General features: G+C 42.1%; 1 protein-coding gene across 1 annotated transcript in view; it reads right to left on the reverse strand.

Moving 5' to 3' along the window:
- The window catches only part of LOC144130305 (uncharacterized), a 38,561-nt gene extending 23,965 nt beyond the window's left edge, over positions 1–14,596 (reverse strand). The window contains exons 1-3 of the mRNA XM_077664252.1: positions 14,556–14,596; positions 8,093–8,147; positions 2,947–2,962 (exon numbers count right to left, since the gene is read on the reverse strand). Of these exons, the coding sequence (XP_077520378.1) occupies positions 2,947–2,962; positions 8,093–8,131 (55 nt within the window). The 5' untranslated portion in view covers positions 8,132–8,147; positions 14,556–14,596. The remainder of the gene's footprint in view (positions 1–2,946; positions 2,963–8,092; positions 8,148–14,555) is intronic.
- Between the last annotated feature and the right edge of the window lie 2,169 nt (positions 14,597–16,765).

Here is a 16,765-nt window from a genome sequence, read left to right on the forward strand (position 1 = left end):
TCACATAGGCCAGTGGGCCTAATAGAAGGGAGTGGTTGCTCAGACATGATGTTGATTAGTTATGTTTTATGTTCGTACTGAGTCGAAAGCTATTGCTTAATGGCCTTCAATACATTCGGCAACAATATATTGAAGCAAGAGGTAGGGATCGTCGCGTGAAGAGAGCCACGACACTATAGCTATCTACCACGAGCACCTTTGCGTTCGCTGTTTTGAAACCGTAGCCACTTGGGAAAAAAACCGAAAGGCACGCAATAATATTAAAACACAAAACAGACAAAAGCACTAAAGAAGGAACATAAAAAATGCCAGCGCTGCTACGAGAGATTTAATTGTGACATGAATCTTTTTTCTAAAAGCAGCGAAAGGTGATACTTTGTTTCGAGCACGGAAAAGGTAGTTCCTGTAAATAAAGTGCGTATAGAGCCGCTAATAACTAATTTTCATTGGTCACCGAGAGTGGTCACAGGTTTCTGTTGTATTTATTCAAAAGAACGCTTGAATCAGGAACCGTCGTTTCAACTTTGTACTGATGTTGGTGCCATGTAAAGAACTTTAATATCTGCATGCTTATTTTTTGCGCTTGGTCATAGCTACCACGAGGCCCCGAACAGCGTTCACGACGCGGCCTATTACTCTCTACAGAACAATTCAGTTGAGAGACACTGAGAAAGAGAATATTTTTGCGATTCATACTGAATTTTATTCGCATAAGAGAGACAAAAAAAAAGCCTTTCATCGCTTAGGGAAGTTTCTTTCAGTCAGCTAAATGAATCCAGATAAGCTCAAAAGTTGATACTAAGAATTATGCCTACCACAGGCTGATTTTTTTAACAATTACAAATGTTCATTTTAAAAAATTGGAGGACGCTTAAGCTTTGCCTTTAAGAGTGGAGCAGCACTGCCAGGGAGTCCATGGAACGCCATCGCCTGTTTGGCGCGACGCCTTGTCCGTTAGACAAATCGCTCTGCTACGTACGGTGAAACGGACGCGCGGAGCGGCAAACCCCGTAGAAGCGCTGCCAGGCGCCTTGCCGATACGCGCTTGGATCAAGTTGCAGTCGTAGTTCGTCGGCACATCGTTCTCGACAAACCCGATGCCAGGAACGCCAGCATAGCTTCCGCGCCGAACTAACGGGCAGCAAGCCGCAAGCTCCGTGGTGAACGCGCTTTGGATGTGCGCTGCGTTGTTCGCCGCTCACCGCGTGATTCCTGCGTACCCGCACGGCCCCACTGCGCCGAAAGAGAGATATGTCAGACGCGTCACTTCCTTTCCTGAAAATAAATTTTCGTTTCATTTTACTTTCCTTACGGCGCGGTTCGGGTCGACAGAGATATGCGAGACAGGCCTCAATTCCTTTCTTTAAAACCAATTTTCATTTCATTTTCCTTCCTTGCGGCACGGTGCGGGTTGCCCACCGAAATATGTGACAGGCGTCCCGTCTTTCCTTGCGCTGCCTTCGCGCGCTATCTGTTGGGTCACTGGCGTACATTGAGAGGAGCAGGAGGAGGAGGAGGAGGAAATTTTCGCTCACGAGGAGGAGGAGCGATTTTTCGCTCACGGTCGACGCCGACGACACCGGCTTTTCGGCGACACGAGCTCCTTAACGCTGTCGCGTTGAAATTGTGAGATATGAGTCGGCGCTGTCTGTTAATTAATCCGGGTTTTATAGCAAGGCAGCAATTATGTACTTTATATGGATCAATATTTACACGAATAAGGAGTTTAAATAAAGTACTGAACTTTTTCACTTTTCAGTTTCGAGGGCAAGAATATACGCGAGACTTTAGGCCGTCAGCATCGAAGGTGAGCCCTGTTTTGTAATTAATCAATGCGGTTCAAATATCCAACGTCCAACATACGAATTTGAAAGCCTGTTGGGCTGGCTTTCCGCATTACCTAATTTTAAAATGGCGCCCCTGCCATGATATATTCGCCGAAGTGAACTCCGCCTGCGTCATCAAACACGGCAATGAGCCTTTTCTGGAGGCGCAAGAAATGCGAGAGATGCCATTCTAAAAATATACTATTTAGGAAAGCTAACTCAATGAAGATTTAAGTGCCTATTATTGACGTTCGAAACGTTGCAAACACTGCTCAGTTTCGATGTTGGCGGTCATCAATTTCGCGATATAACCCTGCACCCTGAAATCAAACATTAAAATTTCATTTGTTATTTTGAGGGTTTTATTCGCATTAATTATTAATCCATATGCGGTGCATATATCTGCCCTGGGGTAGAGTCTAGGTGAACTGACAGCAAGTATCTCTCAGTTTTTCAAATGAAATTCTTTGAAGGTTGAAAAAGCTGCCTGTAATAATTCTCTCGTATTTATGAAGCGCAAAGAATGTGAAAAAATGTACTCAGTGGCGCGTGGTTACTTTTTATTTCCGAAGACTAAAAACCTTGTCCCACATAAGAGCTCCCTCATTACAATTTCGGTTACCACAAATGAAGCCAGAAAGTGGCAGACGAAGTGCTTTATCGCGCAATTATTGGCTTAGCGACATATGATGAAAACATTTAGGCAGAAGATGAGTTTCTTCCGTAGACCCACAATCAAAAAACCAGTTCAGATCTGTAGCATTTGATATCAGGCATACTTTATTATGTTATAGATGCAACGTAGTAATTACAAAGAAAGTTACAACATGGTTTCAATCCGTGAGTGATTGTGCAAATTTTGTTGTTGTTGTTGTTAGCCTATCAAAAGATGGCAAATACCCACACTGGGGGATCGACCAAGAATCGGGTGGCAAATTTTATTTCCAGAACTTCAACATCTTTCTTTGCAATTGTATTACAGTGTCTCAAGCTGAATGTTTTTAGAATACTTGTCCCTCAATTTATACAAGCGTTGAAATAAATTCCTAAGTATTATTCTGGCACAAGCAACGCAGCGTTTAAATCAAATATTTCTAAAAATAAACATAGCATTACTTACCCTGAGCAAGTGTGACCTATAACGACAAAGGTGGGATTCAGAATTAACAGGCCAGTCGTTTCATTGTGCATGAAGAAAATGAAGATATCCGCTGGTTAAAGATATTTTTAACATAGGACCTGGCTGTAGCATGCGAATTTCTTTCGGCTATTATGCGTAGTAGTTATCCACAACTTTTAAGGACAGCGTAATGGTGCGAGATGAAATCGGCATAAGTCGAATTTTCACATTATAAATGTGTCGTTTATGAAAATAAGAAAGAAATGACATTAATATATGTGCCACATCCATTGCCACCTTCTGTGTATTCTCTGTGCTTTAGTGCGTGGCGCTATGCAAGCAACGACAAACAAGAACACTAAAAAGATGTGCATTTTATGCCACTTCTATTTTAGTTCACACGCTGCAGCTGACCAGCTTTGGCGAGTTACTTAATGTGAAAAGTGAACCTATGCGTATTTACTAGGCGTTAAAGTGAGTAAAGAAAATGGGTTACATTTTCAGCCGCTTGGATGTCTTTTTGTAGGAGCTTCATGAAAGAAACGAAACATTTCCAGAAAAACCTTCCTATCAGCTTATATGTTCGGTCTAACACAAAAAAAGATGCTGTGCTGTACGGTATTAATAAAGTATTAAGCCTGGCCATTATTTTAGCGTTGCTTTCCAGACCAACATTTTCATGAGCAGTAGTGAAGAAAACTATGATCATTGCAGCAGGGACAAGCGCAGCATTTTGGAGCATAATTTCTAATATTGAGGGTTTTACTTTTGCAAGATGCTGTTATGAGCATTCTGATGGAAATGATATACCCATTCAATGCGTAGGAAAATTTTGGTTTTTCAAGATTGTCCAGCAATTACATCGAGTTTTTAAAGCACCCTTAAAAACCCAATCGGACGCGCTTTCGACCACGGTGGAAGAATGGACTATTCTTCCACCGTGATTCCGACAATACCTGGTAAGCAGCTGTTAAATATTGTGAGATTCTCTTGTGAGCATATTGATAGGAATGGTGAAGCCTGTCGATGCATAACAATATGGCTTTTAAATTTTTTCTATTCTACTACCGTGTTTAAGACTGGTATATAAAACCAATGGGGTGTGTTTTTGAAAAGAAACATATGTAAACTACAAGAGTCACGACATAAGGTGTGCGGATATTTTGATTGTCATGATGCAGTCTTAAAACATGCTAACAAAGTTATGTTCAAGAACAACTTCTGGTTGAAAAAAAGCGTTTCTGCAGGATTTCTCTGTGTGTCCGTGGGTCTGCAGGTGTGAAATCAAGGATTCAGACAAAAATGTTGCTTACAGTATTCTGTATATTATTTCTGCCGGAGTGAAAGCCATGAAAAATTTTGTATTGTAGGGCCGTACTTTAATGCCCCTACGGGCGAACCGAGGTACATAAAATTAATTTATTAATTTAGAAATGAAGACCATGATATGTTTCTAACACGTTATATTCTGAGCTAAAAAGTAAGTGGCATGCAGCAGGTCGATGCTCACTTTCAGAGTACTCAGAGCACTTACATGCAAAAATAAAAAATATACTCAGTGAGAACTACACCAAGAAAGAATCTATGGTCCTCTGACTCAAGCATGTTTCTCGTGTTTTAAGCTTAGAATGATGGTTGTTGATAGTACACAGAGGTATGTGGAGTTGGGAGTCCTCTTCTATCGTTCACATCTGTTATCTTTATGCACAAGGATGAATGCCTACGTGGCACATGTCATGGCACAACTGAAGTAAAAAATGCTTCAATTACTGACGACCAATTTTCTTCTCTCATGAGGTATAGCAAAGCTATCTTGTTCCGACATTTGGCCTATAGGCGTCTAGTGCGCTAGAAGGATGCAGCCCACCTGAAGACCTAACGCCAAGTTACTGAGAAGCCGCGTCGCTTTAGCAAAGGTGGCTTGAGAGCTCTTCCGTTTACAGCGGGTTTTTTAAGGTGCCTTACTTTATTCTTACTTCAACCAATGTATAAGACACTGTGCATAATACACTAATACGGGTAAATTCATCATGCCGTTTGAACATACTAGCGCTTCACTGATTTCTGTACTTCACAAGTCTAACCAATCGTGATATGGAGGTAAGTTAGAAGCCCGTTGTAAAGACGAAAAAAAGACAAGGCACAAAACAACGACTGGAGAGAAGAAGCGCGCACTCACGATTGACTTTGTTCGACAATTGAAAGCTCCTTTTTATAATAATACTGGTGGGTGTATAGACAGTCATCATGTACACACAGACGAGTCGGGTTTTATGCACGATAGAGGTCATACACCGCAAAAATACTCCGTCCCCCTCAAATCGTAGCGCTAAACAATGCAAGCCTCGCAATGTAGACTCCGGCATGTTCAGCATCACCATAATCAGCATTACACGCTCTCTGAAGGACAAAGACTAGTCCCAAATCTCTACAACTAACCCTGTGCTGTGCAAGCTGCGGCAATCCTTTCCGCGCAAACTTATTATTCCAATCTGTGCACCTAACTTTTTACCTCCCACTGCTACGCTTGCCGTCTCTTAGAATCTATTCCGCTACTCGTACGGACCAACAGTTATCTCACCTTTGTATTATATGTTCTCCCCGCACACATTTCTTCCCCTTGATTTTGAGTAGGATATCATTAACCCGCTTTTGTTATCTCACCCACTCTGTCCTCTTCCTGCCTCTTAAGTTGCACCTATCTCGCTCGCAGAGAGCTCATGCAAAGAACGATTTTTGAAAGGACATTGTTGTAGCCAACAAGATTAGGGTTAACGAAACAAGCGAATGCGCCAACCCTGACTCCATCTTGGGGACATTGAAAGTCGAAGCAAACTTCTGCTAGGCTAGTTGGTGACACATACTTGAAAAAAAATGTAGCGCATCAGAGACGAGCACGGGAGGAAGACATCACAAACACGAACGCTACTAACAACCGGCTTTATTTCCCGTAACTGTTATCAATATATAGGTGTACACATCGCATGCGCACACGACAGTAGGGCGGCGCTGGGCTTCTTAACATAAAAAAGAAAGAGAAATCTCATTACATATCTACAATCGCATAAGTAACAGGTGGCCGCCGCGGTGGATGAGTGGTTACGGCGCTCGGTTGCTGGCCCGAAAGACGCGGGTTCGATCCCGACCGCGGCGGTCCGCGGCCCGTCCGATCCCGGACCGCGGCCCGTGTACTGTGCGATGTCAGTGCGCGTTAAATAACCCCAGGTGGTCGAAATTTCCGGAGCCCTTTACTACGGCGACTCTCATAGCCTGAGTCACTTTAGAACGTTAAACCCCCCTAAACCATAAACCTAAACAAATAACAGCTATCAAGTGCATCAGCAGCGAAAAAAAGGGGAAACAAACAGGCATTGAAGAAAAAAACGTAATTAAAAGACAGGCACGGCACGTAAGAGGCGGCGTTGTTCTTACAGAAAACTTTCCAGAAAAACGTGCTCGGAGGAGTACAAACTTATTGAGGCGTTGCTAATACAATGACTCGCTTTTTTTCGTGGATGTGGAAAGCCTTCAGCAAAACTCTGCTTTTTGTGTTTGCACTCCTGCCTAGAAATTTCTCTTCTTTAAAGCGGGACTCGCACTTGCCCGTCAGAACATGCGAAACTAAATTCGCGAGCTTATCTTGTGTTATGTTTAGAGCATGCTCCCTTCAACGGTCGTTGAGACAGCGCCCCGTCTTCCTTATATAGCAATTTCTTCTTATCGTGCTCGTCTCGATCGTGCTACATTTTATAGGGATTCATGTAGAAGGGTCTTTTGGTTGTCTAGTGTGTTTAATTCAGTGACGAGGCAATGTGATCATTTTGCGCCGTGTGCCACCATCTATATAAAATCATGCTTCTTCCTGTTTAATAAAATAGATATAACTGCGCACTTCATTTATCCTCCAAATTTGTGTCTTCCTTTCTTTTGTTCCAGCTGCTCTGGCATGAGTTTCATTTATCTTAGCCATGGTTGCCTTTCGTGTAAACAGCATTAAGATTGAAGTGTGTCCGATGTATAACTATGTATCCATTTGAATCAGTTCTGTTTTCTTGTAGATAAGTGCATCTTTTTATTAAAATGCCATCGAATATTGAATAAGTAGGCTCTTGCCGATAAATAGCACATGGTCTGGCCCATAAGTACATAAAAGATCGGTCACTGTGCAGCCCTGAGCCGGCGTGCCCTGTCAGACGATGAATTATCTTAAGTATTTTCTCAACTTAATAACGCCTAAATACATGAGTGACAGCTATGCTGAAAAACGTACAGTGTTTACATTAATTTAATCTCGCAGTAAAACTCGAATGATCTGATTTTTGGCACGTAAACCTGCTGGCCGTTTGATCATTTCTTGACAGGTATAGACAATAAGCTGTGGAGCATTAGGAACATTTTGGCACCGTAGTAAGCGAAAATCCACTTCAATTTTCACTTTCGATCAGAGCTTGCTTCATTTGTGACATTCATCCTTCGAAATTATTTTAACTTTACTGCTAATGATTGCTGATCGATTCTGTGACAACGTGCCCATGTAGTTTGCTGCAGAAAGTCTGCGTTGTTTTCAAGAACTAAGCAAAGAAAAAATTTACAAAGTAACACTTTAAATTCATAGCGGAACATTAAAGGGCGACCTGGTGCCTCTAAGGCTTACACATCTTACATTGTTATTTCACACCTTGAAACCAGTCGGCACTTCCGGGTCATATAGGAATTCGATTTTCTAGGCAGTGCTAATAATTTTGACTGATCACTGAAGTAAACACAAAAAATAAAAATCAGAATTTCATTTTAAAGAGACCGAACTTTACATCCGGTGATCCGTACTTTGCGCCACTTCGAGGGCGCTGCGTTCTTGTCAATATGCGAGATTAATAGAGAACGTTTACACTCCTCATATAGTTAATACCGATGGTACGCGCGACCCGTCATTACTCTCAAACTCCCACAGCAAATCTCGCGTAAATAATTGTGCAAACCGCTTTTGGCAACAGTGTGCACACTTTGATATCACTACTAAATAGCAAATGGCGTTGTGAGGATTTGCGCGTTAAGCAGATTATGACAATTAATCGTACCATGTTCATGGGTTGATTAAACACTAATCTTCGCTTATTTTTTGCAAACTACGAAACTAAGTACTTACCGTAAGTATGAGAAATCGTAGAGCTAGCTTTCGACGCATGTTTTTCTCTGTGGGCCTGAAAAGCAAAAAGAAAATTAAGATTCATGCAGATTTGATTTTTCGTTGCTGTGCGGGCCGACCCAGTCACACTGAAACCTTGAAAACATGAAAGTGCTTATGTTTTGCGAGATATTACAGTACCGATCAGTACTCTCTCCGACACTGTGCCGCGTCGCCATGACAGGGATACCTCATCTTTTTGGCCACGTCCCCTACGTTCGACATCATGCCCAGTACGAGAATGCCCAGTACGAGAATGGCCTAGGTAGCGCATGACAGCAGGCCAATATTAGAAGTCGAGTGGCAAATCGTGGACATAAGTAGTCCCAGAGTTGCCAATCAGTATCTGACATTGGGTACTTATCACACTGCTTATCACATCCAATGACGGCCCTAGTTGTCCGTCACTTTCCCGGTATTGGCAGTGCCGTCATAAAACCTTGGCTATCATTGGCCAGGTTACTCAAAATTCTCCCACTTTCAGCCATTGCTGTTTGTGCCATCCTAGAATCATGGCTATCAAGGGCCATATTAGCCGGAGTTCCGACACCATTTACCAGAATTGTCTATGTCATTCTAGAAAGCTGTCTATATTGGCTTAGCCTCGGCATCGCTCATACAGGCTTAAACGTATGCTGAGAAACGCTGGTAAACCTTGTGCCGTCTGCTAAAACAGCATTCCAACGTTCAACACTGCTGCAACAAAGACAGAAAATTTATTTTACTGTGACGAGCACCACCTTGATTTTTCGCACTTCTAAAAACTGGCTTGAGTTCTCTAAACGAAGTGTGAGGCCCGTCTTATCGGAGTTCAACAATAATTGGAATCTATGCATTGCCAAAGTAGTTGTTTTACGTTGATCCTTGAGATCAAAACGCATGTTTCTCGAGCGCATTACAGCATACGAGCAGTTTTAGAGTATTAGCGCTGTTCAGTACTCTAGTACTATTCGGGCAACTGTATCATAATACACTTGGACGCTTCTTGCTTCAATCTAGAAACCGCACTGCCACTATGCTCAGCGGGCATTTGTGTATTGGGGATCCTGAATCAAACGCAGTAGCTTAATGCAAGCGTATTCGCTGAGCCAACTTTTTGCGCAGTTTTACAACGTCCAGAAACGAAGCAGTGGGATGGTAATTTATAATTATACGTGGAGCATGCGCGAAATATTACGGCCGCTTCCTAAACACGCGCGGTGAGGCGCTCGGAGATTCCTACGTTTGAGTGCGCCATGCCCTGTAAATACGCCTTCTTCCGTGTTTTCCTCATTTACTATATCATTCCTTTTATGCCACTCGCAATGCTCCAAATTCTTCCTGTTTTTTATTTCATTGTTCAATTGCGCAATTTGCGTTGAGGGCTATAGTTCTTTCTCGCATTCTTGCTAATGTATTCACAACTTTATTTTGCTTTAAAACTGCACCTTTACTAATGAAACTTGCGTGAAACTTGCACACCAACAAAAGATTTGAGCTTTTCTTCATGTCCAGCGAATGAATCTACTGACAACTGGTGTTAGACGCATGTTAACTTAGCTTGTTTGCCATATATACCGTACATGAAGCTGTGAAAGAGCCCACAATCTTCTTGCGCAATATTTTATTTAATGTTTTATATTTTTGTTATTTTACGGAAACATTCAGGCCATCTTGAACTAACACAAGCCACATCACACAGCCCCAGAAAATACGCGAGAGTCTGAAGTTATTTTGGTGAAATCCATCTGGTAGCTCCACGTTTCTTCGCATCAAATTTTTTCCGGCGCCTAACAAAGTGCTTTTCCCGTGGCTTTGCAAGAATGCTTGCAAGCTCATTTCACATGTTTCGGCCTTCTCCCCTGTTTGATTCGCGTCCCGTACCTCTTAACCTTTTCTACTGGCTGCGCCCTTTCTTGGGTAGAGCGCCAAGCCCCCACCCCGTGAAGCACTATTTTTCTTTTTGATTTTATTTACTCTCTCCGAGCTGTTTTTCCTCGCACGCCTTACGCACTTCGCCGTTCATGCGCTCTCCCATGATCTCCCTTTCAACACCTTTCAGTGGGAAACTTTTTCACGGACCACAAAAGCTGTGTAAAAAATAATGATTCCATCCCCTGCAGCCACCTCTCCCCCTGCACTATGGTGTTCGCTGCGACCCACCTTGGATCAGCGCCTTACTTTACTCGGACGCCTCTACGGCCGCTTGAGATCGAGCAGCCGTGGAACATCTTTGACTTGACGGGTCTTACCTTGGGTCACACGGCGGCGCCCAACCACACAACCAGAGCGACAAAAAAGCATGTAGTTCGAGCTGGGACCATTCGCAGTCTGTGCAAGCGAAAAGCCACACCTAATACGTTACAAGATCTCCGACGCGGAACGGTACTCTTTCTTGAGATATGTTCTCTTTTCTTTTTTTCTTCTCTTATCTTTCGATGTGTTCTTAAAATGTATGTGGTTCTGGGAGTAAATATTGTTTCGACTACATGTGGCTTCATTTTTTCAGGCAGGAAAACAGAACGAGACAAAGCACGAGGATGACTTATGTGTACCTACTGTCAATGCGAAATGTCTGGGTTGGCGTCGTGCACAGTACAAATCTGCCCGAATGGTAAGATTTATTTCCGTCTTTGGGGAAATGAATTCACCAAACATTGACTAGTTTGCCTAACAGCGGGTTTGAATTCATAATACCTCACGTCTGATACCTTCGGGAATACATTTTTGTCATATACCGCTTATTCACGACAGGAATCAGAATCGCTTAGACTTCCACAGGAGTCCAGTCGATAAGGATATGTGTAGTAATTACGCACTCTTTCTTTTTGCCTTCCACGCCTGCAGGCACAATAGAAATGCCACCATTTGTGGTTCAAAATTCCGCACAAGTTTTCTCTCAATGAAAAGAAGGGATTACTCTACATTGTCAGACGGGCATTTTTGAGGGGTTTTCAAGTTACACAGACGAATATCATATTACGTCCGCTCGAAACGACTAAGGTAAACAGTTAAACTGTTTGATTTGGTTAAGAAAAACAAGGTGCCCTGATTTCTTGCATTCAGCATATTTAGCAAAAAAGGCACAGACCGTATTTTTAGCCCCGTGCAAACAAAAAAATATTCAAAAATGTTGTTTTGCTGTCCATGCGGATGAGATGCTAGAACCTGTGGATCTTTAATTCAGTAAGAATGAGCTCGCACTTTAGAGATATTTAGTTATTGTAAAACAAAATAATCATCAATTTGCTTTCAATATCACAATAATTTGTTTGTGTCACGTTTAATGCGTTTACTGTGGGTGTGACACGGCGCATTAAACTAATGAGGAGCCATTTGGTACAATGTAAATTTAATAAATTAAGTTCTACTTTGTTTAATTAATAAGGTGTCAGTTCTTAGGCATAAATAACATCTCATTCTTGAATGTGTGTTTCTAGCGTCTTCACGCAAGCTGCGCCTCACAAAAATCAGTGTTATTTTTCATTTTTTTTGTCCTCTGACGGCCACAATTATGCTCATCATGACAACATGCATCTCTTTGCAGGCTTGACGCATCGTGAGGCCATCGTGCAAGACGTAGACGAGGTGTTTGTTTGAACGCAGTGCAGCAGTCTTCTTGCAAGAACAGTGCAACGGTTAGTTTCGATATGACTCATTGGTTGAGTAGAGTACAGCTCCGTTAAGCACTTTATGGATGCTTTAGCCGCGCCACAGCAGCTTGCCCTAGCTGCGTTGTCCAACCTGAATCATCGGCACGCAGCAAACTTGAAAATATAAGATTTTCAATCACCCTCCGCCACCATGCTGTTGGGCCCCCTTTCTCTTACTCCACAGGATGGCTGGTAATAGCGCATGCCATTCTGTATGAACTAGAAGCGTAATCCTTGTAACTCGATGCAATAAATGGGTCTTTTTCTTGAAGTCTTGGCACCCTGTTTTACGAATATTTGCTATGTACAACGGTACAACCACAGTGCCGGTTATTGGTCATTGGGTTTCTCATGTTGCATGTGCCAATCTCCGAAAGCGGGATAATAAAGTTTGAAAGCTGGATATTAATGTTTGAAATTTGATGTGCCAGTGCCCGAAAGCTGGATGCCTATGTTCGAAAGGTGGATGTCAGTGTTCGAAAGCTGGAAAGCCAGTCCGAGGCCTTTACTGGCCTATGTCGAAGAACTAATGCCAGGCTTGCGTTGGCCGCTAGATCGGCCGAAAGTTTGCCCAAAACTGGCCTGAATGTCCCGCCGGTCTCTCAGAATTGTAGCGCTCTGCATAGAGCTAAATTATAGTCAAGCGCAACGGCCGTTCTCCCGTAGTCTTAGTCTAAGTATTTAAGCTGATGACGATTACTGCGTAAAATGAAGAAAAAAAATGTGTGCACTCAGGGAGAGACTTCACATTTGCCATTGGTGGTTGGGATCGGTGCCATGTCAAATACCTTTTGCCATCGGTGGAAACCTTGTTGCTCAGCGTTTATGACAAGATAGTAGGCTGGACTTGTTTCAACAAAAGCGATAGTTTCTAGGGCTCCCGTGGTGTCGGTGAGATCCCTCAACAAGATTTACTTTGTTGCCTTTCCAGTCTTCTACAGAACGCTAGCCAGGTCAACTGTTTTCGTTGTTCACACAAGCCACAAACAAAATAATTTTTTTCGTCATGTTCTTTTCACCCTCTCCAGCGGCTCCGTACAGTCTCGTTTATACTATGTTTTTCTTCTTTCAACACTCATTTTTAGTGGCGTAATAATTATTATTCAACTTACTGTACCTTTCTTTTGAGTAGTCTAAGTAGTCAGATGTCTGTATAAAATTGCTGGTTTGGCTCCTGCCTCTGTCATGCGTCTATTAGAATATGCACTATTTTGTTCGCGACTGACATACTGCATCCTTACTTGGCGTAGAACACTGAAAAACCTCAACCGGCACATTGTAGCACAAAAATATGCGCTATGAGCAATTGAAGAATACTACGGACACGCACAATATCTGCGTACCGCAGCGCTAATAGAAAAGCACCGTAAGCTTAAAGCCAATCAGAGTTACCACTTTCGTTTGTTACAGTACATCCATCAGCAGAAATTGCATGTAGAAATTCCCGACAACAACCCAGCACGATATGACATTCGAATCCACGGAAAGTTTATTCCTGAAGTTCAAACAAACTATGCCAAACAAACATTAATTTTCAATGTTCCCTGTGGTCTCAATAGGTTCAATCGGGAGGTTGACTCTTCTGTCAGCAATGTTAGATTTAAACGAAACATTAAACAATACCTCATGACCAATAATCTTGAATTTTGTTCGCTCTAAAACTTCTTTCGGATGACTTCGTTTGTGAGGGACAGTTGGGCACCGATCGCCCACGTCGGCAGCTTATTATTGCATGCACGCAATTTATCTTGCTTGTATATATAATTGTGATTATATTGGTCATTTGACTCTCGCTGTACAGTCTGTCTTCCGGCAGCTCTTGCGTTTGTACAGCATTTCTACACATGTATGTACTAATTGAGCTGTGATTGTATGTTTTGCTACTATCATTTCATTTGTCTTGTCTGTCAAACTGCGAGGGTGCCGTGGCCTCTTAAGGTTTTTCAGTTTTTTGTCTCGGCTGCCTCTTTCTGTAGAAAAAAATAAAGGAAGAAAAAAGAAGCAACAAATTTTCCAACATATTTCGTTCTGATTTCGGAAAAGCCCGTTTAATACTCAGTTCACTTATGCACTCAGTTCATGCGCATTCTTATCGGTGCCAGCGATTATGTCTCAATAAAAATTCTCCTTTGGTTTTGCACACTTTTGCCATTCACATATTTTATACAGATGTGAACTTTCGTGCGAAGTCAAGTTAAGAGCCTCAACATTATTATCTGTCTTGGACAAAATGTGACCCTCAATGTAGTTGGTATCTACCATGCGCTAGCTCAAAAAACATGCGCGGCGAGAGTCGGAACTGATGAAGCATTTGAGATGCTGCAACTCATTCAAATTGAAGGAGTGGTCGTCATATAATCTTGCCGTACAGTGTTCCAAATTTCGGCTTGATTTGTGAAGCAACTATACGGCGGCGCGCAACAGAGAGCGACTGGCAAAATTTGAAAAGAAATTTAGGCTGCCAGCCGGTCGTGTTGGCTGCTTATCGCACCAAGTTCAAGAGAACAAAGCAGACTCTTCCCTACGAGCGCCCCTCAGAGAGCGAAAATGAAGCGCCGTACTCGGATCGGTAGATGACCCTGGTGACTCAGCAAATTCATATCAGCGAGTGGGTGCTTGTCCTGGGCACTTGTGTTGCCTGTAGTACACTTGTGAATTATATGGTTTGTTTTCTAACAGTTCGTGCGTCATAAGCGCATAAAATAAGAGCATAACAGCATTAGATAACAGCAGTTAAATATGATATCAAATCAAGTGAATTTAAATGGAAGTAGAGGACAGTAGCAACTTACTTTGAACGATTTACTGCAGCCGTGGCGGTAGTACTGCCGAGCTGTTGCAGAAAACAAGAGTTTTATACGCTGTGCGGCTCACACTTCATAAGAAGAAAAAGTTCTAGGAATTGTCGAAATGCTTCTGCAGCTGTGAACGCACCTTCTGTTCACGTGCTGAATTAAACAGTATTTGTTTGTTCCTTTTCTAGTGCAGAAGCACGCGGCTGAAGTATTGTTTGGAATGAGGCAAATGATGAGGCCAATATGTTGATTTCTCAGTACTGAAGCATTTATCTCGTCATACCGTAAGCAAAAACGACTCGTCATGACATTTTTATTATGTAGTAAAACATCTGTCATACCCCTTTTATGCCGTTTTACAGAATGTACATATTATACCCTTACACGCATTTTCTCGCTCTTCAAGTTGATCCCTCCTCTTTCTTTTCCAGGGGGCACACTAAGGCGCTTCCAGGCACGCATCCACACGCGCAGCAACACCGATTCCCCTAAGCGACGCAGCCGTACAAGTGTTGCTTGTTCAACCGGTTGTAAAAAATCTGGTCTGTGGAGATGTAGCAAAAGGCTGTTAAAATAAGGCCGCTAGACGAATTTTTACTTTGCCACTTTTAGGACTGCAAGCTGAGATGCTTCCTACACAGAGTAAAGTTACCTACAATTTTTCCTTCATGCTGAAATAGAGCCGATGAACTAGCAGCAAGGCAGGGCATTACATTGAACACATTTTCCATGAGGAAATGCTAGTGAGACTCTACTCAGCTGACAGCGACAGAGAAATGAAGGGCTCATAAGAACATCCATACTAAGAAATTAAACAGCCAATGAAAACAGAAAGCAGAGAGGAATGTGTTATTTAATTTTGCTTATTTGTTTATTTGGAATTGTCCGAGTCTCCGGTTGAGACCATAGCAGGTGGACATTCCATCTATCAGAGCAAGTGAAGATATTTCTAAAAGCAGCTCTTCAAAAGGCAGCACGAACCTATTCAATTCAAGGAGCACCGAAAACTGAAAAGGATATAACAGATTTACCCAGGTAACTTTTAGAAAGACAACGAGAAGTTCAAAAAAGTAAACATGGTTACAACACACCATCTACCCCAAGATATAGACATAATGAAAAAAATAGACGACGTTACTAGTGTTCAGAACGCAGCGTCTAGTTCGAAACAAAAAAAAAGCGGAAATGAATTATAGTTAGTGAAAGATGCGTTCCGGTGGTTCTATTCTCTTGTTACTAGCGGGAAGGAAGTTACAGAGGGAATTCGTGTTTGAAGGTGCCACTGTGAAATGGATATTGTGTTAGCCTAAACGCATGCTAGCTCCTTAGTGGTCGTTTATGTGACAGTGAAAAGTAGTTTGATGAATCGACATTTAAGGCATTATTAAGAAGCTCATCGATGAAATTAAGACGCGCGCACTTTGCTGTTGTTGATAGGGTTTCGAGCCTGGAGACTACCGCTACTTCTTTTCGTGAGTCTATTTAAATCTGTTGTGATAAACCTCAGTGCATTAAGTTTTATTGTTTCAAGTCGTTAAATATTATTTGCAGCGCAGGAAACCAAAATGTGTTAACATAATCTAATACAGGTGTACGAAATGTTTCAGATACTAAAAGTTTCGTTTCTGCTGGCCCAAAGCGAGGACACAACTGAAGAAAAAAAAAACAGTTTCTGTTATGAAGTTGAATTGTCTTCGTCGATGTGTCTGTCCGATCTAAAATCTTTATTTAATACAATGCCCAGGTAATTATATTTCTTGAGGAAAGCCAGTGCAATACCACTGATCCTGTGCACAAAATTCGATGGTTTATTTCTTGGTTACTGAAATTGCTTCATACTTCTCTGTGTTAATTGACATCTGGCAGTGATTACTCCAAATGTTTTTGCATTCATCTGTTCGGTATGACGTGATCTCTACGGCTTCTGATTTACATGTAAATTATACAATCGTCAGCAAAGAGTTTGATGTTGCAAGCAATTTCTTGGTATTTTGATTAATAAAGATGAGAAACAACAAGGGCCGAATGACCGAACATTGATAAAGCGCGGATTTGACTATTACCGTCTTTTATTGAATGTGATGAGACAAAACAAATTAGGGACGTTGCCTGAAGGAATCTTCCATCCAAGCCAAGAGTTTCCAAACACCGATGAAACCGCGTTGGTTTCCGATTAGTTTTGAATGGCTTACGCAGTCGAAGGTTTT

Source organism: Amblyomma americanum, chromosome 4, assembly GCF_052857255.1.
Source record: "Amblyomma americanum isolate KBUSLIRL-KWMA chromosome 4, ASM5285725v1, whole genome shotgun sequence".
Lineage (NCBI taxonomy): Eukaryota > Metazoa > Arthropoda > Arachnida > Ixodida > Ixodidae > Amblyomma > Amblyomma americanum.